The 21,208-nt window shown below is 39.4% G+C and overlaps 1 protein-coding gene across 3 annotated transcripts in view; it reads left to right on the top strand.

Annotated features, from left to right (window-relative positions):
• Positions 1-20,957, top strand: part of EPDR1 (ependymin related 1) — a 33,110-nt gene extending 12,153 nt beyond the window's left edge. Inside the window, exons 2-5 of one of the 3 annotated variants that reach the window (XR_006655131.3) lie at positions 15,423-15,631; positions 16,779-16,971; positions 19,628-19,789; positions 20,785-20,957. Coding sequence is in view for 1 of the 3 variants with exons in the window: in XM_045193375.3 (XP_045049310.2) it covers positions 15,423-15,631; positions 16,779-16,971; positions 19,628-19,733 (508 nt within the window). In the remaining 2 variants the exon portion in view is untranslated. Of the gene's footprint in view, positions 1-15,422; positions 15,632-16,778; positions 16,972-19,627; positions 20,703-20,784 lie in introns of those variants that run through there. The other 2 variants (XR_006655133.3, XM_045193375.3) reach the window with 2 other exon arrangements.
• The last annotated feature ends 251 nt before the right edge of the window (positions 20,958-21,208 follow it).

Consider the following 21,208-nt stretch of genomic DNA (forward strand, 5'->3'; position numbering starts at 1 on the left):
ACAATACACCCATGGATTTGTACAATGGTTTTATGGTGTATTATTCATTTATATTTTATATCATATAGCTCCTTTATTAAGAATAATTTTTGACATCAAATTACACTGTGTATCCATATTTTTAAGAGTTTCTAAGCAGAGTTTTAGTGGAGCCGTCCTTCAGAGGGCATCTCACAACTTCCAAAAATGGATCCCCCATGTTCCTTTCATGCATGAGCCTCCCCCGAGCTGTTTTCTCATCAAACACTGTCCCAAATGTCTTTCTTGCTCCTCAATCTCAGTTTTGGGGAATTTTCCTCAATATGGGCATTGAAAGTTTTTCAAGTGTCAGAGGTTTTCTTCAGAAGCCATGTTCTTCTTTTCTTTTCTTGGTTCCTCTTTGGACTGAGAGGCTATTTGAAAAATCAGACCCCCTAACAGGGTGCCAATGTTGCTCTCAGACCCTCTAAAGAAAGAAGAAGCTCTCAGGACAAATGACCTCCAAACAGAAGGTAGCTGCCCCAGGAGAACTCTTCTCAGAGAGGCTCTGGAGGAAGTGGAGAGGCCAATGCAGCAAATGTGGAGAAAGCACAAGAGGGTGGAGGCTCTAATTTCAGGAGAAACAGGACAATGGACCAGTGGACAAATCTATCAGCCCACACTCCTGGGAGCAAAGGATGCTGAGGAGAGAATCTACCCCAGATTTAATATCCATTGAAATACCACATCATGAACACAACACAGGTGCTGTGTTCTGGTGAGGTTCATATGTTTCCTCTGGATGTGGGAGTCCTCTTTCTTTGAATTGAGCCCTCTGTTTGTCACACACTCTATATTTTGGACAATGTTTCTTCTCCTAGTCCAGCTCCAGGTGTTGTCTGTCTTACCCATGGGTCCCCAGAGGGGCCACTCTTATGAGGGGTCAGTTGTTTTTAAGGAGTTAGAGAATGAAGCTTGGGAATCTGCTTTTCTGATGCCAGGATACAGATTTGCTGTGGTGGTGGTGGTGGTTTTGGTAGAGGACAAGTATTTATTTTTATACCACTAGGTATGTTGAAAAGAACGTAAAGTGTTTGGATGGTTCCTGTTCTATTATGCAGTTCAAACCTCTAAAAGGTCAACTTCTTCACCAGTTAAAACAGTTAAATTTATCTAATGTGTGTGTTTGTACAAATGTGTAAGTAACTTTACCACAAGGTCTAATATTGAAAAAGAAACAATTTGTTATTTTACACATTTTATTTGTCACTGTAATTTCTTTCATACTAATATTCTTATCTACCCGAATTCTTTGTTTTGATTCATGTTTCAGTTAACTAGAAAACATATTCAATTAATTTTGTTCAGACAGGATACTTTCAGAGACTTTGAATGTCTGAGAATATCTACTTACTGCTGTCTTAGATAATGATGATTTGGGGAGTACACAATTCATTAGGTAAAAATAATATTTTTGCTTAAAAATTTTTATGGCATTTAGAGATCTGAAGAGAACTCTAATTCTACAGTAATTTTGGTTTAGTGTTAATCATTTTTTTTCTGCCCAAGTTTTTGTAAGTTGTTTCCATTATCCTTGAACTTTATTAATTAGTATTTCCAGGTTATGTATGGCTGTAGGGAAATTTTATCTACTATTTCTGGAGGTTTTATACTCTGTCTTCTCTCTTTGTTCCTTGCAATATTTCTCTACTTACATGTATTGGTTTTCTTACATCTGTCCCCCAAATTTCTTATCTTTTCATTAACCTTTCATCACTTTGTTTTTCTCTTAGCTGTGGTATGCCTCTAATTCACTGCTGCTGTTTTTTGTTTCCTGTAGCCAGTACACTGACTCTTCTGCATTTTCTATTTTGATAATCATGTTTTTCACTAGAAAGCTATTCTTGTGGTCACACGTTATTCCTTTTATGTAGCATTAAATACTACATAAATGCAGCATTATCCCAAGTCCCAGTGAATGTGAAAAAATAACATTTATATTTTAGGTTCATTAATTGTTAGCTGGAAGGGTGTATGTACGTGTGGTTGTAATTCAACAAGGAGGGAACTGATATATTTCTACTGAAAAGCATAGTGCTGGCTCTATAAACATGACTGTTCTTGTACCCTCCCAACCTGCTTAATACCCCTTGACATGAAGTTCTAGAAATCATTATGTACCATGGCACCAGGGATATATCAATATTACTGAGGCTGTTTCTTTTAGTGTTAGTGGAAAAAAAGTTATATTGAGCTGTTGTATCATGAGAAGTTTTTTATTATGTTTCATCAGATGAAAGAATATATGCCTACATGTTGCCAATATTCATCCAGATACATTTTGGGGGAAAATTTTTTTTCAATTTCTTGAGCACTGTTTTCCTCTTTTGAACTAGAATCCAAGTAGTACAGATCCATCACCTTACAGCTTCTTAAATTGCACACATAATCGCACTTTGATTTTATTTTTCCTTGGGCTGCATTCTCAAGTAATTTAACTTTCCTTTAGTTGTATTTGGTTGGCATCAGCCTGCACAATGAGTTTGTGTCTAACACAACAATTTCAAAATAACGTTTTTCTTTTATGTCTCATAATCACTGCAGGGTGTAACTCCGTCTTGTTTTACACCAGAGTGGCAAGTGGCCGCAGCTCAATTCTTCCTGCTAAGAGTCAGAGAGCCGGCATGCATTACTAATCTATTATGTTGCATATTAAACAAATCCAAACTTTGTCCAATTTCTTTTATAAAAGCCAAAGTCCTTTTGTAATCATAATATAATATTTGTTCATTCTCTTTTCTATAATTTAATATACGTTGGGTAGTCAAGAAATTTTACATGGATAGGAAGAATCATTCTTTCCCCTTGTGGAAGGAGGGAGGGAGCATGGTGTTAATGCATTAGAATGAGGCTGGTTGGAGATCAGATCTTTGGTTAAATCTTGGCACAATTATTTGCTATTAAGTTATGCTCTGATCCTCATATTTTCTCATCTGTTAAAAAAAGGAGAAAAAAACTTAATAATATGTCAGTCAGCTGAATTTTCCAGTCTTTAGACTATTTTCCTTTTTTTGGTTGTTTGCTTTTTTGGTTTTATTTTGTTTTCTGACTATACTAATTCAGGTCAGAAAAACAAATGCCTCTTGGCCATAAAGGCAGTAGCTGTTCAGGGTCTTCTGTGCCCAGCTTAGATTCTGGTGTTTTGGATTCTAACATTAGCCAAATTCTTGGGCCCTGACCATTCTGGAAGTGAAGACTCTCATAGACTTGTAAACTTGTTATAAAAAACTCTTTAGGTAATACCTTGTAAAGCAGTGGTTTTTACTTATTTCATTTCAGGTGTTTCAGCTGCAGCAAATCTGACTATTAGAGGTTTAAACTATGAGGATTTTTGGTTTCATCAGGGCCCAAGGTTCTTCTCCATTCATCTACTCTGACCTTCTTAGAATATTGGCTCTTAGTTGCAAGATGGTATACTCGCTTGTTGCCTCATTGTTTAACGGTGGCTGCTGCCACTCCAAGCACATGTCCTTACCCAACTATGTTCAGAGACAAGACATTAAGGAAGAGGAATAGGACAGAGACTCTCCTGTTTTTGTTTCTTTTTATTTTTGCACTGAATTTTTTAAAATTTAATTTTTTAAATTCAATTTATTAAGGTGACATTGGTTAATAATATTATTTAATGTTCAGATGTACAATTTCATAATACATCTGTACAGTCCATTGTGTGTTCACCATTCAAAGTCTAGTCTCCTTTAATCACCATGTATTTGACTGTCAACCTGTTACCCTTTTTGGCCTCCCCCTACTTCCTTTCGCCATTCTATGAGTTTGTCCATTTTTATTGTTCTTTTGTTGCTTTCTGTTTTGTATCCCACATATGAATAGAATTATACAGTTCTTATCCCTTTATGTCTGTCCCTTTATATTTCACTTAACAAGATCCATCCTTGTTATCATAAATAACAATATTTCATCTTTTTTATGGCCGAATAGTATTCTATTGTATACATGTGCCACATCTTTATTCTCCTTTTCTTTTGAGAGAAGAGAAATTTCCAGAGGATTTCCTCTCCCCACATGTGATCATGTTTCCTTTAGGTTTCCAGTGCCAGAACGATGTATACCCCTAACTCCAAAGGAGACTAAGAAAATGAGTGCATGAACATACTTTCTCAGCCTCTATATTGAGAAGCCAGCAAGGGAGAAGAGGTGGGAATGCCTGCTGGTCTTCTACAAAAGGATCCACTAAAGCACTCAGAAATGTTCTCTCTTTACCTCTCCATCTCACCTGGATGAGTTAACCCTTCTTTGTTACATCCTACATCAAATGTTAAGTACACAAGTTAAGGGAGTAGTTTCTTTGTTAAACATTAACTCATTATAGTAAATACTATTATAACCAGGCTTTCCTACAAAGCTATACATCCTTGCATTTATATAACAATTTTATAACCATTATCTCAAATCATCTGTATAATAATGCTATGACCTTCAAAATTTTAGTCTGTCTTTACATATGATAAGTAGATTAAAACTGTGATTGTACAGCTCATCAGTGGTTGACTGGGGACCTTGATTCTTTGACCTAAGCTTCTTTACAGTGCCTTTCACATTATAAACCTTATCCTGAAGTAGGAAAACTACACATAAAAGTTTTCTCTCTGACTTCTGGTCAAAATGGAGGTGTAGATAAATGTGGTACTTACATCCTCCCACAACCACAGCAAAATTACATCTAGAGTACAGAACAACAATCATTCAGAACCACCAGAAATCTAGTCAAATGGAAGTCCTACTAGGGATTTAAAGAAGAAGCTACTTCAAGACTGGTAGGAGGGATGGAGACATGGAACTGGCTGGTCCCACACCCATGTGTGGCAGATAAAAATTGGAAGGGATATCTCAGCTGCAGAGGTGCCCCCCTGAGGAGTGAGGAGACCCAGCCCCACACCAAGCCCCTTAGCCTAGGTTTCCAGTGCCAGAAATAGAAGTCCCCATAACTTTGGGCTGTAAAAACTAGTGCAGATTGTGCCTCAGTGAGACAGAGGGCTTCTGGAATTCCAGGTAGTTCCTCTTAAAGGGCCCATGCACAAACACAGACAGACTCACTCCCTCTGAGCTCCAGTGCTGGGGCAGTAGCTCAAAAGGCACCAAGGACATGTGGGGAGGGAAAAACTGAACTGGCTGACATCAGGTTGAGAGTTGGGGGGTAAGCTTTCAGTCAAACAGAAATGCTGCCAGAGGCCATTGTTCCTTTTCTGAGACCCCACCCACCATGCTAGCAGGCAGGCATCATATATAAGTACCCATCCATCTGGCTCACACTCTTTGTCCCACCCTGGTGATTACCTGAAACCCTGCTATACCCAACTGGCTGGCTCATCCAAGCTGTTCCAGTGGCTTTTCTATATCAATGGCATATCTTGGCTCATGCTTCATACTATCCTAAAATCTCCAAAACAAGCACCATCTGGCCTCAGGATGTCCCATACCTCTTGCTAAGTGGCCCTAGGCCTGGCCCTAGCAGCAGCCAGCCTTGTTTCGCATCTTGGCCTCACCTGGGCACCTCCCAAACCAGCACAAGCTATAGCCATCTGCAGACTGCTTTGTAGCTCATGCCAGGTGGCCCTGGGTAAAACAGGCAGCAGCTGACCTTGGCCTGCACCTCCTGGGAGGCCCCAGTGCCAGTGCACCCAATGGACAGCTTTAGACCACATTGGTATATCACTACCCAACCACCTCTATAGTGACATGGGGTGGACTCAGCATGGCCCAGAGCCCTGTTTATGTAAGTCCTATTCTCTGGGGGGTGTTCCCCTGCACAGCTGATCCTCCATAGTTGTTGCAGCCAGTTCTTGCAGCCAATTGGCCTGGGGGTAAATCTCTCCCATCGATGTGTCAACAGCAATCTAGGCTCAAATACAACAGTAGAGTGTACACAATCCATAGGGGTGGGGTACACCTGGAGCAGCCAGCTTGGGTGATCAGGGAGGCTGTGCCCCTGGACCCTCCAGAACACCTACCACATAAGGCCACTCTACCAAGCCAGGGAGTTATAGCAGCTCTACCCGATACATAGAAACAAACACAGGGAGGCTGCCAAAATGAGGAGACAAAGAAACATGTCCCAAATGAAAGAATAGAACAGAATTCCAGAAAGACAAACATGTCCCAAATAAAAGAATAGAACAAAACTCCAGAAAAACATGCACAAGCAATCTACTAGATGTGGAGTTCAAAACACTGCTCAATGAACTTAGTGAGGATAACAACAGCATAAAAAGGGCATGGAAACCATAAAAAAGAATCAGAAATGAAGGATATATTAACTGAAATGAATAATTTTTTAAATCCTCACCTGAGGACATGCTTATTGATTTTGTGTTTATAGAGAGGGAAAAGAAGGAAAAAAAAGAGGGAGAGAAACATTGATGCACGAAACTGCAATTGATTGCCTCTCAAATGTGCCCTGACCTCAGACCAGACCTGCAACCTAGGCATGTGCCCTGACTGGGAATCAAATGTGTTACCTTTTGGTTTATGGGATGATGCTCCAACCAACTGAACCTCACCACCAGAGCTGAAATGAAGAGTAATTAATCAATGAGGAGTAGATGAAGCCAATAATCATATCAGTGACTTGTAATGTAAGGAAGCAAAAAAGACCCACTAGAACAGCAGAAAGAAAAAAGAATCCAAACAAATGAGGTTAGTGTAAGGAGCTTCTAGGACATCAAGGACACCAACATTTGCACCATGGAGGTGCAGAAAGAGAACAGAGAGAGCAAGGAACTGAAAACCTATGTGAAAAAATAATGATGGAAAAATACCCTAATCTGGTGAAGGAGATAGACATGCAAGTCCAGGAAGCACAGAGTCCCAAACAAGATAAACCCCAAAAGGCCCACATCAAGGCATATCATAATTAAAATTCAAAAGGTTAAATGCAAAGAGAGAACCTTAAAAGCAGCAAGAGAAAAGCAGATAGAAAATCACTTTTCTACTAGGGAGCTCTCATGACACTGTCAGCTGATTTCTTAACAAAAACTTTGCAGGCCAGAGGGATTGGCAAGAAATGTTCAAAATGATGAAAAGCAAAGACCAACAATCAATATTACTCCACCCAGCAAAGCTATCATTTAGAGTCAAAGCACAGATAAAGACCTTTCCAGATAAGAAAAGCTAAAGGAGTTTATCATCACCAAACCAGAATTACATTAAATTTAAAAGGGTCTTCTTTAAGAAGAAGAAGAGGAAAAAGATTTAAAATGTGAATATGAATAATAAAATGGCAATAAATACATATCTTCCAAAAATTGAATCTAAAAAACAAAATAAACAAGCAGAATAGAAACAGATTCATAGATACAGAAAACATTTTGATGGTTGCCAGATGGGAGGGTGTTGGTAGGACAGTGAAAAAGGTGAAGGGATTAAGACATATGATTGGTTGTTACAGAACAGTCATGGGAAAGTAAAGTACAGCATAGAGAATATAGTAAATAATATTCTAATAAGTATGTATGGTGTCAAATGAGTACAGGAATTATTGGGATGATCACTAAGTTATATAATGGGGTGTACACCTGAAACTAATATAATATTGTATGTCAACTTTAATTGAAAAATAAAATAAATAATTTAAATTAAAAATAAAATGTAGACAATTGTAACTGAATAACAATACATTTTTTTTAATTTAAAAAAGTAATTAATGCCAAAAAATAATAAAGTTTTGTCTTATCATAGTAAGGTAAACTTTTAGACTTCTGGCTAAGATGGAGGGGTAGGTAGATACACTTTGCCTCCTTGCACAACCAAAAGAAGGACAACAACAAATTTAAAAACAAAAAATACCGAAAACTGCCAGAAAATTGAACTGTATGGAAGTCTGGCAACCAAGGAGTTAAAGAAGAAACATTCATCCAGACTGGTAGGAGGGGTGGAGATGGGAAGAGAGGGCAGAGAGGACTTGAAGCAAAGTGGTGGCTGGAGGACCAGGGTGGGTGAGGTGGCAGCTTGCAGAGCAGGTGGTCTCACACTTGCCTGCAGATAAACTGGGTGGAAAAACTGGGGAATGAGACAGATAACATAAACCAGAGTTGCAGCAAGGAGAGATAAAGCCTCAAAACCTCTGACTGAAAAAGACCAGTGGGGGTTGAGGCAGCAGGAGTAACTCCCAGCTTCACAGGGGAGTTCATTGGAGAGACCAACAGGTTCCTAAAATGTACACAAACCCACCCACCTGGGAACCAGCACCAGAAGGGCCCAATCTGCTTGTTTGTAGTGGAGGAAGTGACTGGAAGTTGGCCAAGAGCTGACAAGCAGCTTGTTCTCTCTCTGACCCCTTCTTCCCACAACACAGCAATGTGGGTTGCACTGCCCTGCCCAATACCTAAGGTTCTGCCCCTTACTATGCAACAGGAGCATTGAGACAAAAAAATATGGCCCAAATGAAAGAACAGATCAAAGCTCCAGAAAAAATACAACTAAGCAATGAACAGATAGCTAACTTATGTGATGCAGAGTTCAAAACACTGGTAATCAGGATGCTCACAGAAATGGTTGAGTATGGTCACAAAATGGAGGAAAATGTGAAGACTATGCAAAGTGAAATAAAGGAAAATGTACAGGGAACCAACAGTGAAGGGAAGGAAACCAGGACTCAAATGAACAGTTTGGAGCAGAAGGAAGAAGTAAACATTCAGCCAGAAAAGAAGGAAGAAAAAGAATTGAAAAAAATGAGTAGATGCTTAGGAACCTCCGTGACAACTTTAAACATTCCAACATCTGAATCATACGGGTGCCAGAAGGAGAAGAGAAGAGCAAGGAATTGGAAACTTATTTGAAAACATAATGGAGAGCTTTCCTAATCTGGCAAAGGAAATAGACCTCCAGGAAGTCCAGGAAGCTCAGAGGGTCCCCCAAAAGTTGGACCCAAGGAAGCACACACCAAGGCACATCATAATTACACTACCCAAGATTAAAGATAAGGAGAGAATCTTAAAAGCAGCAAGAGAAAAGGAGACAGTTACCTACAAAGGAGTTCCCGAAAGACCATCAGCTGATTTCTCAAAAAAAACCTTGCAGACTGGAAGGGACTGGAAAGAAATATTCAAAGTCATGAAAGGCAAGGACCTACATCCAAAATTACTCTATCCAGCAAAGCTATCATTTAGAATGGAATGGCAGATAAAGTGCTTCCCAGATAAAATCAAGTTCAAGGAGTTCATCATCACCAAGTCCTTATGATATGAAATGTTAAAGGGACTTATCTAATAAAAAAAGATGGTCAAAAATACAAACAGTTAAATGACAACAAACAACTATCAACAACTGAATCTAAAAAGAACAAAAACAAATACAAAAATGAACTAAGCAAACAACTAGAACAGGAACAGATTCACAGAAATGGAGATAACATTGAGGATTATCAGCGGGGTGGGGGAGGAGGGAGAATGGGGGAAAGGTGCAGGGAATAAGAAGCAGAAATGATAGGTACAAAATAGACAAGGGGAGGTTAAAAACAATATGGGAAATGGAGAAGCCAAAGAACCTAATATGTATGACCCGTGGACATGAACTAAGGTGGGGGAATGATTGTGGGAGGGGGGTACAGGGAGGAGGGGAATAAAGGGTTGAAAAAAATGGGACAACTATAATAGCATAATCAATAAAAGATATTTAAAAACTTTTAGTGTCTTTTGTAATGGATGGAAGTTAAGGAAGCTGTACATTCAGTTAAAAATTACAGCGTTGTTTTTTTTTTTTTTTTTGAGGGGGAAACAGTATTATCTTATAAAATATAAAATGAGAATTTCCTTTGATCCAGCAATGTCAGTCTATAAATTTTCCATTTTGTTGTAAATACAGGCCAAAGGATTTATCTCCCATTTTTAGTTGGCATTGTTAATATTGTTAATATTAACAAGTTGTAGAAATAATCTAATCTCATATATATTTCTGAATCTAGCACACATAAAAATAGAAAAGAATACATTATGATCTAGTGAGAGTTTGTTCAGGAATGCAAGGATAATTTAATTTTAAGGAATCCAAAAACATCCATGAAAATAAACATATAATCATCTCCTGGTCTCCAGAAATCCAGTTGATAAAATTAAACAAACATTTCTGATACAAAATATTCAGTAGCAATTGATGGATACTTCCTTAATATGACAACATTTGTACAGTTCTTAGTTTACTTAATATTGGAACCAAAGCCTTTTTCCCTACTAAATTAAACCCAGGAAGAAGGCGACAATGTGCATTATCTCTATTTTGTTTGATATTGTGTTGGATTTATTGGCCAATATAATCAGAGAGATAAAACAATTAGAGGTGCAAAAGTTATAAAAGAAGGGATAAGAAACTATCTCTGCCATTGGATGCAGTATATTTGGAAAACATAAAAGACTTAAAAAATAAAACATTCAAATAATAACATATTTAGTAAGGTAGTAGTATACAAAATTAATGTGAAAAATTAGTATTCTTGATATACACAAATGCTAATCTGCTAGAAACTACAGTGGAAAAGATTTTATTTAAAACAGTAACAGCAACAACAAAAGCCAAACAACTTAGGAATAAATTTAAGGAAGATGTACAAAATCTATACAGAAAAAAAAATTAAACACTCCTGAAATATACAAAGAGACACAAAATAATATTTGAAAAAATTGAAAGATTTTTTGGGGTGGTAAGATGACTCAACATCATAAAGATATCCATACTTTCTACATTAATATATAATTTAACTCAGCTCCTCTTCCCCCAAATGCAAAAATGGTTAGGTTTTTTGGGAGTTAAGTAAGTGGTAGGGCCCTCCTGGAACTGTATTTACAGTGGTGTCTGGCCAGCAAGGGGGAGTTTCCATGCTGTTGCTGAACCAGGGGTGGCCTGCCTGCCTTTCCCTCCACATCCATTCCAATACCTCACCTTGCTTGACTGCACCCCAAGGGCATAGTTTGTGACAGCATAGTTCACTTCAGAGCCAGGCTTTGATCTTGCCTCCCAGAATCCAGTTTCTGTTGAAGTTGGTCGGTTCTTTGGGTCTACAGTTATTACTCACACAGCATCCCAGGCTGATGACTCATTTCAACCCTGGCTGACCTCTGCATTTTGACCTTGTGGCTCTGTTGGATTCCAGGCCCTGTACCCTATTGGCAATGGAGAACCTGAAACTTAATTGTGCATATGTTCACATAAACATACAAGCCACTACAGCATCATGAAAATCTGCTTTTCCAAAACTGCAGAAGAGTACTCACATTTATATGCACATAGTATTTTGTAAAACAAATTTTATGGTTCTATTTTGTTTCTAATTAAGTGAATATTTTCTGTTTTACTTAAGATACTCTTGACATAACTCAATATCAGACTACGCACTCATTAAAACTTTTTTTGAAAACAGAAAAGAACAGAGAACAATATAACAAACACCTATGTTCAGACCACCCAGAATTAACAAATGTTAACATTTTGTAATGATTGTTTCAATTCTAGAATTCTCATTTTAAAATTAAATTGTGCTTTTTGGTATAGGTAAAGCTGGCCTCAGGAAAACAGTAAAGCTGGCCATTCTGTTCCTGCTGTCACCTTCCCTTCCCTGTCAGCTGACTGCCCTGGCATTGGCGGCTCTTGGTTCTACAGTGGGTCATGCTGTGCCTCTCCCAGAACAGCTGTGCTGGCAGCTATTACCCAGGACTCTAGATGGAACAGTGGAATCCTCAACTATATTAGAAATGAGTCCTGCTTATGAGTCACACAAAAAATTCCAAGCAGAAAAAAGAAAAGTTTATTAGAACAAAGGAAACATATAACTTCTTTGTAAGGATATCTCTAGGCACTGGGCCTCAGAAAAGAAATGCATCTAGGAACTGAACCCCAGCTTGGAATCCCAGCTTGCTCGTGCTTCTCTCTCCTTCATTCTTTGCTCTTATTCAGTTCACATGTTGGAAAATAGCCTCCCACGACTTCTGTGTTTACATATTACATATCCAGTCACATGAGATGGACTGGCAAAACTTCCTCTTTTTTTTTTTTGCATTTTATTTATTTTTTAAAAAAAATTTTATTGTTATTCAATTACAGTTGTAGGACTGGCAAACTTCTGTTACATTCCACATGTCTGACGGAGCAAAACTGATTGTCCTGCCTAGGTCAGGTGTCCATCTCTCATTGAGCAAGCTCTGCTGAGTGTGACCAAGTCATGTATGCAAACTTGGCTGTCAGGATGGGTGGGGTAGGACAAAATGGCAGCCAAACTAAACCCAGAAGAGACAGCTGACGTCAAACCAGGGACCGACCAATGATAGATTGCCACTTTGTTCAAGGAGACCAATCCCTAGCCCCCACGTAGAGAGCCAACCAGAATTTGGTGCATAAAATTCCGCCATATTCCCTGCTTGGGCGTGACTTCCCCAGCCCCACTTTGCAGACCAGGGAACCTCACCCGGGTGCACAAACCCCAATAAAGCTCTGTACTGCCTAATTTTGTGGCTGATTGGCATTTCTTCCTCAGCAGAGCCTAAGAAAACCTTTCATTGGCTCCCAGGCCCTCACTTCTGCGATCTTGTGGATTTAGGGGCTGTGGACTATTCTCAAGAAGGAACCTCCTCTCCTCAACATGACTGTACATCTTCTAAGGGACAATCATGGCAGTTTGAGAAGCACTTGACTAGAGTGTCAGCAAAAGCTAGGAATGACTGTCTAGGCTAAATACCTTAAATATAGAAAGCACAAGAGGATGACACTGGTGATGAAGAGAAGAATAACAAAGACCACCCTGAGGGCAAAAAATACAGGCATTTTGTAAGGGTCTGTTGTCATTAAAAGGACCACGGAACAGGATTTGCATATGCACAAAAATTGCCACATTTACGAATGGACTATGCTCTGAAGTTGATGCTGTTTTTGTATTCCTTCCATGAATGTTTAGATCCTGAAGTGCCAGGGACCTAACGCAAATACAGTGACATGAGAAAACAGTGAAAATCCAGCCCCAAACTCCTCCGAAGGGCTTATAGTTTGATGTGGACCCTGGGTGTGTATTATAAGAGGCTGACTCCATTTTTGAGCAATGTGGCATAAAATGAACACTAACTTTTCTGTCTACACACACTCTTACTTCTAAAGGGCTGTGCTTGAGTTTTACCCTTGTAAGCCACTTCAAATATTTTCTGTAATAAGCAGGATAGAGATATTTAAACATATAAAAAGAGGTAACATACATATTTCTGTGGGGGTGCTTTACCCACAGATCCCCCCGTCCACTGCATTTTCAATACAGATGAAAAAAAATCTACTGACACATGATCTGCTTGGGGAGGAAAGGTGGCCAAACTCTCAAAGGAGAAGGACCAGGAGCCTGTTCCTCAATGGGCTTTTATTGGGTTTATTTGCATACGAGTACAGGGTGTATATATGTAAAGCTCATCAATCATTGTCAGGGAGTAAGGATCAAACAATAGATAACATTCAAAGAACGATGAGGGCTTATTCTGAGTCAGGGTCAGATAGCTAAAGGGCCATAAAACTTTGGGGAAACAAACTCATTTCATGCTTGGACCCTTATCATTTAAATTGAGGGTATTAGTAGAGCAGGTTTCACAGAATTTTATGCATTCTTTCTTAGGCCTGATCACCCAGGGGAACCCACCCTTTCCAGCACCAGGCCGAACCCACCTCCAGCATTGTTTCAGGCTTAAGGCATTGTTTCAGGCTTACATTAGGCAGGGGAAGTAAGGCAGCCAAGAGATTAGGAGACTTCTTGCAGACAGAATGAGGACTCTGGCTATGTCAAAGCCAAGGGTCAAGGGTCCATCACCCCCTTTTCCTATAGCCCCCCAAGTCCTTCCCTGAGGGCCCCTTTGTGACTGTGCCTGTCTTAGGTCATCCCTCTTTTGAAGAATCTTACCTGTCATTGCCTAACTGGTCATCCACTCGGGGCCAAGCAGGGTGAAGTAAAGGGGGCAGAGGTGGCACCCCTGCTAGGGAGATAAGCTTTGTCTCCTTATTGGCTTAGGGTCCCAAGGTCTCTCACTCAGCCTTAGCCATGGGGGATTACAGTTTCTGAAACCAGGCAGGGTGGTTCCCAACATATTTCTATGCCAGCTTGTACAAAACAGAAGCCCTAATACTATTTTAACCATATAGACAGTGATCATTTATAGTACTTTTTCCTGAAAAAAATAATTTTTGTGCTCAGACTTGGGATGGTGAGCAGGTATCCTCCATGAAGGCTGTGAAGTGGAGTTACTTGCTCATGAAAAGCCACTTCCCTAGGCTCTGCCACCCTCAGGTGCTGCAAGTTTCACTTTTTGAGGTCAGGACTGCACCCTTGCTCTGCTCAACCAGCAGCATGGTCTGAGTTTTGGATTGACAGTCAAACACGTAGAAACTCCATTGGCATATGATTTCCTTTATGTGGAATTTGAAAAACAAAATAAATAAACAAGGAGAAGAGAAACAGACTCATAGATATGAGAACATTTTGATGGTTGCCAGATGGGAGTGGAGTTGGAGGATGGATGAAAAAGTACAAATTGGTAGTTACAGAATAGTCATGGTGATGTAAAGTACAGCGTAGGGAATATAGTCAATAATATATGTATGGTGTCAGATGGGTGTGAGATTTATCAGGATGATCACTTAATAAGTTGTATAATATCTAATCACTAGGTTGTATACCTGAAACTAATATTGTATGTCAACTACAATTAAAACATAAAAAAAATTATTTAAAGTATAAAAAGAAACTCGGTGGGCTTCACTCAAGATTGCTTAGATTTAAAAATGACACAATATGGTTGACAACAGAGTATGTAAGATGATCACAGGTGGTCTGCTGACTCCTGGCACAGCCTGGGAATAGAGAGTGCAAGTGGCGCGGCAGAGAGTTTGCAGACAATCTAAGCCTCATCTAAGCCTCCTTATCTAAGCCTCCTCCCAGTATGTGAAGCGTGTCCATTCTCATTGCTGCTGTGTGTCCTCACCAAAGCCCTTTCTTTACTCATGCCTGACAGTCTAGACAATGGGGCTGAGGTGCCTGGTCCATCAGCTTGTTCTTGTCATTATACATTCAGTATATGTGATTCTTTGACTTGGTGCTATAAAGAGAACTCAACCAAGCCAATGATCAAATCTTCCTGTGTCCATGTTTAAAGAGGTCACAAATATCTGTTAATCCAGGGTCAGGTTTTCCTCATGTTTGTATGCTAAGCACAGAATCTGGCATATGGTGCTTGATAAGTAATTGTCCAGTGAGTGAATATTCAGTTATGAGCTCTGTACTTATATGTCTAGTGTTTATAAGCAAATGATTACCTACAATCTATTTTCTATTGTAAGAGTAATTGATATCACAGGCTTTTGACTTTTGTGCTGATAAAATCCATGATGATTGTCATGTAAAGTCCTGAACTATTCTCTTTTACTCTGTCTTTCAGATTATTTGAATATATTTTGCTCTATAAAGAAGGAGTGATGTTTCAGATTGAACAAGCCACCAAGCAGTGCTCCAAGATCACACTGACAGACCCCTGGGATCCTCTTGACATTCCTCAGAACTCCACCTTTGAGGACCAGTACTCCATAGGGGGGCCCCAAGAGCAGATCACTGTCCAGGAGTGGTCTGACAGAAAGTCAGCTAGATCATGTAAGTGTTCAAAAAATATGAGATGGCTGCATCTCAGAAAGCATTATGGGAAAAAATATTTAAGCAAATTAAAGACGGTAGTTGTTAGGCAAATTTATAAGCATAATTGAATTGGTTAATCCCCACTGGCATCCCCACATGTACTCTGCTAGTTGTACAGAACCAGGAACTAAGCATCATATCTGAAATACCTCAGCCTTCTAGCACCACCTGTACCTTTCTGCCACATTAACTCTATGGACTTGGCCTTGACTCTGACATTTAATCATCCCCCTAACCCCACCTCCCCAGACCAGTGACATGGAAGGTGTTTATCTAAGGCACACATTAGAACTGAGTGCCTCCTTTTCCTTCCTCACATCACTTCCTAATGTCACAGTGACCAGATTTACTGCCTTTATTTTTAGTGCCTGCTTTTATACATAGATGTGAAGCTCTTCTCTGTTCTGTTGCCAATACCCTAACCCAAGACTGTGTCAAAAACACAGGCCTTTATGCTGTGGGAAATAATATGACAGCTCGCAAAAACTGAAAAAGCATAGAATTACCATATGACCCAGCAATCCCACTTCTGATCATATACCCAAAAGAATTAAAAGCAAGGACTCAGACATTTGAACATTTATGTTTATAGCAGAATTATTCATAATCATCAGAAGGTGGAAACAACCCAGGTGTCCATCAGCAGATGAATAAACAAAACATGGTATATTCATATAATGGAATATTATTCAGCCTTAAGAAGAAGGAAATTCTGACACATGCTACAACACGGATGAACCTTGAGGGCATTATGCTAAGTGAAATAAGCCAGTTACTAAAGGACAAACACTGTATAATTCCATTGATATGAAGTACCAAGTAGTCAAGTTCACAGAGACAGAAAGAAAATGGTAGTTGCCAGGGACTAGGAGGAGGGGGGATGGGGAGTTAGCATTTAATGGGCACAAAGTTTCAATTGGGGAAGATGAAAAAGTTTTGGAGAGGGTGGTGATGGTAACACAACAATGTGATAGTACTTAGTGCCACTGAACTGTCCTTAAAAATGGTTAAAATGGTAAATTTTGTGAATAATTTACCAAAATGAAAAATACAGGCATTTTGCCTGTTTTTTATATTAAAGAGTCAACTTCCCTTCCTCTTACAGATGAAACCTGGATTGGCATTTATACAGTCAAGGATTGTTATCCTGTCCAGGAAACCTTCACCAAAAATTACAGTGTGGTACTGTCCACACGTTTTTTCGACATACAGCTGGGCATTGCAGACCCCACGGTGTTTATTCCCCCAAGCACATGTCAGACAGCCCAGCTGGAGAAGATGAGCGAGGACTGCTCCTGGTAAGCCTCAGAATGCAGGAATGACATCATCGGACATCAGACACTGGTGGCCTTAGTTCAAAACAGATTTGAGACTTGAGAGATGAGAATCATCTTTGGAGATATACATTGATATTTTTTTGTACATATGATGTTAACTACTCAACCTATGTTTACAAGAGAGAATAGGATGGAGACGCTGTGGTAATATGAACTGGAGAAATGAATACGGGGACTTGGGTAGCCTACGTGGGTGCGGTGCTTCCTACCCGCGCAGTGTGTAGGAAGTGCAGCAGCTTATGCCGGGCTGAGAGTGGGAGCAGTTTGCCTTGAGGGAGAAGAATGTTTTATTACCGACATTACTGAGAACCATCAGATTCCTGGCACATGGTGATAATAAAAAGCAGGACAGTTTTGGTTTGTTTTACTATTAATTTTTAAGTTCTCTGCAAATAATGACCCCTTTATTGCCTCCATCAAGGAGTTGACTGGTCTCCCTGCCCCCGCCCCATGCTCCCTAGGCTACTGAAAGAGCGGTGCCTTAAAATCCCACTCAACCTTAAGAGTTTATGGCATGAGTCAATTGATGTCAACATTTTGGAAGGAAATGAAATGCTATAATACAAAGTAATATTCCTCTAAAGGAACAGTTTAAACAGAGTTTGAGAATCTTGTCTATCACTGGGTAAGCATGAGCCATGTATGTTTCCTTTTTTCCAAGCAAGTGTATTTATACTTGTGCTGAATCATCACATACTTGTCAGAAGACCTACAGAGACAGGTAGTATTCTAAAAATAGCATTGAACAGGGAGTAGGAAGACTATTGTCTCCAAAATCTAAGACTAACATTTCCCTGTACAACCATGCATTTGGCTAACTAAATGCCCCATGCTTTTTCTCACCTTGGCCTTGCTTGGCTACAACCTCTTTGTCTACCTGATTTCTGCTCATCCTTTGTAGATCGGCTCACACAAGACCTTCAGAGAACTTCTTCCAAGCCTGGATTGGGTGCACCTTGCAACTTACGCATGCTGTTTTCACATTACTGATTTAGGCTGTGTGTTAATTTCCTTCTTACTGGACACTATCACACACTAGCTTGGCTAGAAGCTCCTTCAGTACAGTAACTGTGCTCTGTTTACTTTTGTATGTCCAGCACCAAGTAAGTGCCTGGCACATGGTCAGTGCCCTAAAAATTAGTACAGTGGAGAATGCCAGCCTCTCTAGTTCTTAGTTTCCTCACCTGTTAATGGGGTTGGGTTTGCTGGTCTATACGGAGACTCTCAGTAATAAAATTAATTATTCTATATTATTCTATTATTGTGTTTCTTCAGCCTATCTATCTACTTATTATCTCTTACCAGGAGAAGTGTGTGACACCTATGTCATGCTGAAAACAATCTGTATTACCCACTGATTATGTTATTTCAATAAACAAGTTTAATTGTATTTCCAAGTGTTCCTTGATATATTTGCTTTTGTAATAAATATAAATTATCTTAGGTGTAAGGGAGTTAAAACTCTTTAATAAATACAGTTCTTCATGTAATCTAAACCAAATTCATTATCCCTTCTCAAAAGTTTGCTCTTCTGTTTAAATTCCAGTTGCCTGGGTCAGAAGCATTAGAGTCACTCTTGACCCATTTTTCTCCTTTCGTTCTCACAATCAGTGTCCTGAGTCCTATCAAAATAGTTCTTAGAGCTGCTGCCTCTTCTCCATCCCCTCAGCTACCATTCAGGTCCAGGCTATTAGCATCCCTGGATTTGCAAGACTTTAATGCCCTCTGTCCTTTCCCTGGTCTTTTCTTCTAGAAGACATCCTCTGCTCAGTCAGTCATAAGCCAATAGCAACCCTTGTTATCTTTGGTGCCCATGCTGGTTCTTAGACTCACAGAGCAGAGTGAAGCTCAGATGAAGAATGCATAAATGGGGGACTTTCACAATGGCCTTCAAGGTGGGCCAGTCTGACAAAGCCTTTGACAATGTTTGCCCTACTTCTTATCTCTCCACCTGCAGGATGGATCTGCTGCTCTCCAGAATAGACATCTCCCTTAGCTGTGGATCTTTGCTGTGCCCACCCCATCCACACTCCTACTCAAAGGACAGAGGAAAGGAACTCCTTTGATTTTTTCAGGAACATAGAAAGTGTGTGACCTTTCATTTTTCAGTTGGCCTGTTTTTAGCAGTTAAGCTATTTCACAGAAATGATTAAAAAGTTCCTCTTCTAGAAGGATTTTACATCCAGTGGGACCTCTATACCCACTTGATGGTGCCCTGTTTCCGTGGTTCTCCACTGTCTCAAAATAAACTGGAGTCTCCTTAGCCCTTTCCATCAGGTTCCTGACTCCTTTTCCAGGCTCAGCGCTTGGCACTGCCCTCTTTCCCAATTGCTACAGAGCGTGAGAAGTGAGGCCTGTGTCACCTCTGGGTGGCAGGAGGGTTTCCTTAGTCACCAATCTTATGTAAAAGTCTCTAGTGGCCACTGTCCTTAGAAATAGAAGAGCTCTTAAATAGGGCAGGGACTTATCCCATTAATAAAGAGGAGCATTCTGTGTCTCACCTGCAGAAACAGTGTTCCTGACAATGGGCCTGATCTAGGAGTGGGTAACCTACCCTGTGTGTCTCTGAGCTTTTATGCTACAAAAAATGAAACAACTTACTTCCATCTCTCCCAAGGCAAATTGCCAGCATCCATGAAAATGCTGAGGTGTTTGCTATCCTCTGCCTTCAACTCTACAGGCCCAGCCCTGGGACGGAGTCGTTCTTCCCTCTCTTACACTGACCCCTGTAGAGTCAAAGGGGCCTGGCCGTTCTGCCTCCAGTTGCTCTATTATCAGGGTGAGTTTCTTAGATGACACTTTGCTAATTGAGATAATGCTACTTTTCCTAACATTGTGTTCACACTTTAAAATTATTTAAATATTTTTTAAAAGCCAAAATGTTTAGGTCTCTGAGGAAATTTCCCATGAAGTACACTTAATTTCTTACCAAGCTAAATTCCATACCATGTGAAAACTCAACACCCACTTCTTACTGGATTTTCTTTACAAAGTCTACCCTTTCAATGCTCCTGCTGTTATTTTAAATCAGTTTTTCTGTGTACTCACCTATAATATATGAGGGTATTTTTCAGTTTTTCCAAGTATGTAGCTCTTGTCTTTCTCTATGGAAGGCTCCTCAAATGCAGGAACAATGTCCTTGCCCTTCTTGTTGAGTGAAAATGACTTCAGTTGGAGGAGTGAGCCTCCTCAGCCAGTCTTGTGAATAAATTTATGAGATTTAAAGGCCTTGTAAATAAACATCTCTTTAAAAACAATCTTAACTTTGTATATGGATATTCTAGCATCAATAATATTGTATTTGAAGAACTATGCTAGAATAATAACTGAAATGTATATTTATTTGTCTTAAAGAAGGATTATTGGCTCAGTTACATGTGTAGAAAAATATTGGGCTTATAATTTGTTGTTTATTTTATTCAGGGAGAATGATGCTTACTTTTATGATATACCAATTTTAAAATTTATATTGTTTTTAATTAGAGCAGAACTTAACATATATTTACAATATCTTTTTCATATTGAAAGGTAGAATAGGTTGATTAGTTTTATCAGCCTGTAGAAAGGTTGGAAAAACACTGGTATTGGTTTCCCATCAGTTTAAACTATTGGAAAGTTCCCAGTTAACTAAATACAGGTATGGAGAAACCTATTTCATTAACAGTGTAGTTTGGGGCTAAGACATATGCAGATTATATGTGTGTGTGTGTATATATATAGATGTATATATATATATATAAAATTTAGGATCTCTTTGTTTTGTTTCACTTCTAGTGGCAGAAATGGCACATTTGCTATGGAGTATCGGTACATCTGTCCTGTCTTATAAACAAGTACATCTTAGCCAAGCCAAGTTTCTCACTAAATTCCATTATAAAATGCAGACTCTTCATACAGGAAACATAAAGTTGTGTAAAAAATAAAATGAAAACTTTTTGATGAGCTAAAGACTAAGATAAGTGTTTTTTTTGAAACATTTTGTAATCACCTTATTTGATGGGCGTGTGTGATTGGCAGTTGCAATTTAGTCTCTTTTTAGTAAGGCCCTTGGCTTTTGCAGAAAATTTTGATTCTAAAGTGACCTTTCCTTAGTAGCTCTCACCTCTCTAAGGGCTTGGGGATAATAAAGTGAACACATATATTGGTCTGTCTTGCATGATCTTAGGAAATTATAATGAACTATGGTGCCCACTAGCAT

Source organism: Desmodus rotundus, chromosome 6 (genome assembly GCF_022682495.2).
Source record: "Desmodus rotundus isolate HL8 chromosome 6, HLdesRot8A.1, whole genome shotgun sequence".
Taxonomy (NCBI): domain Eukaryota; kingdom Metazoa; phylum Chordata; class Mammalia; order Chiroptera; family Phyllostomidae; genus Desmodus; species Desmodus rotundus.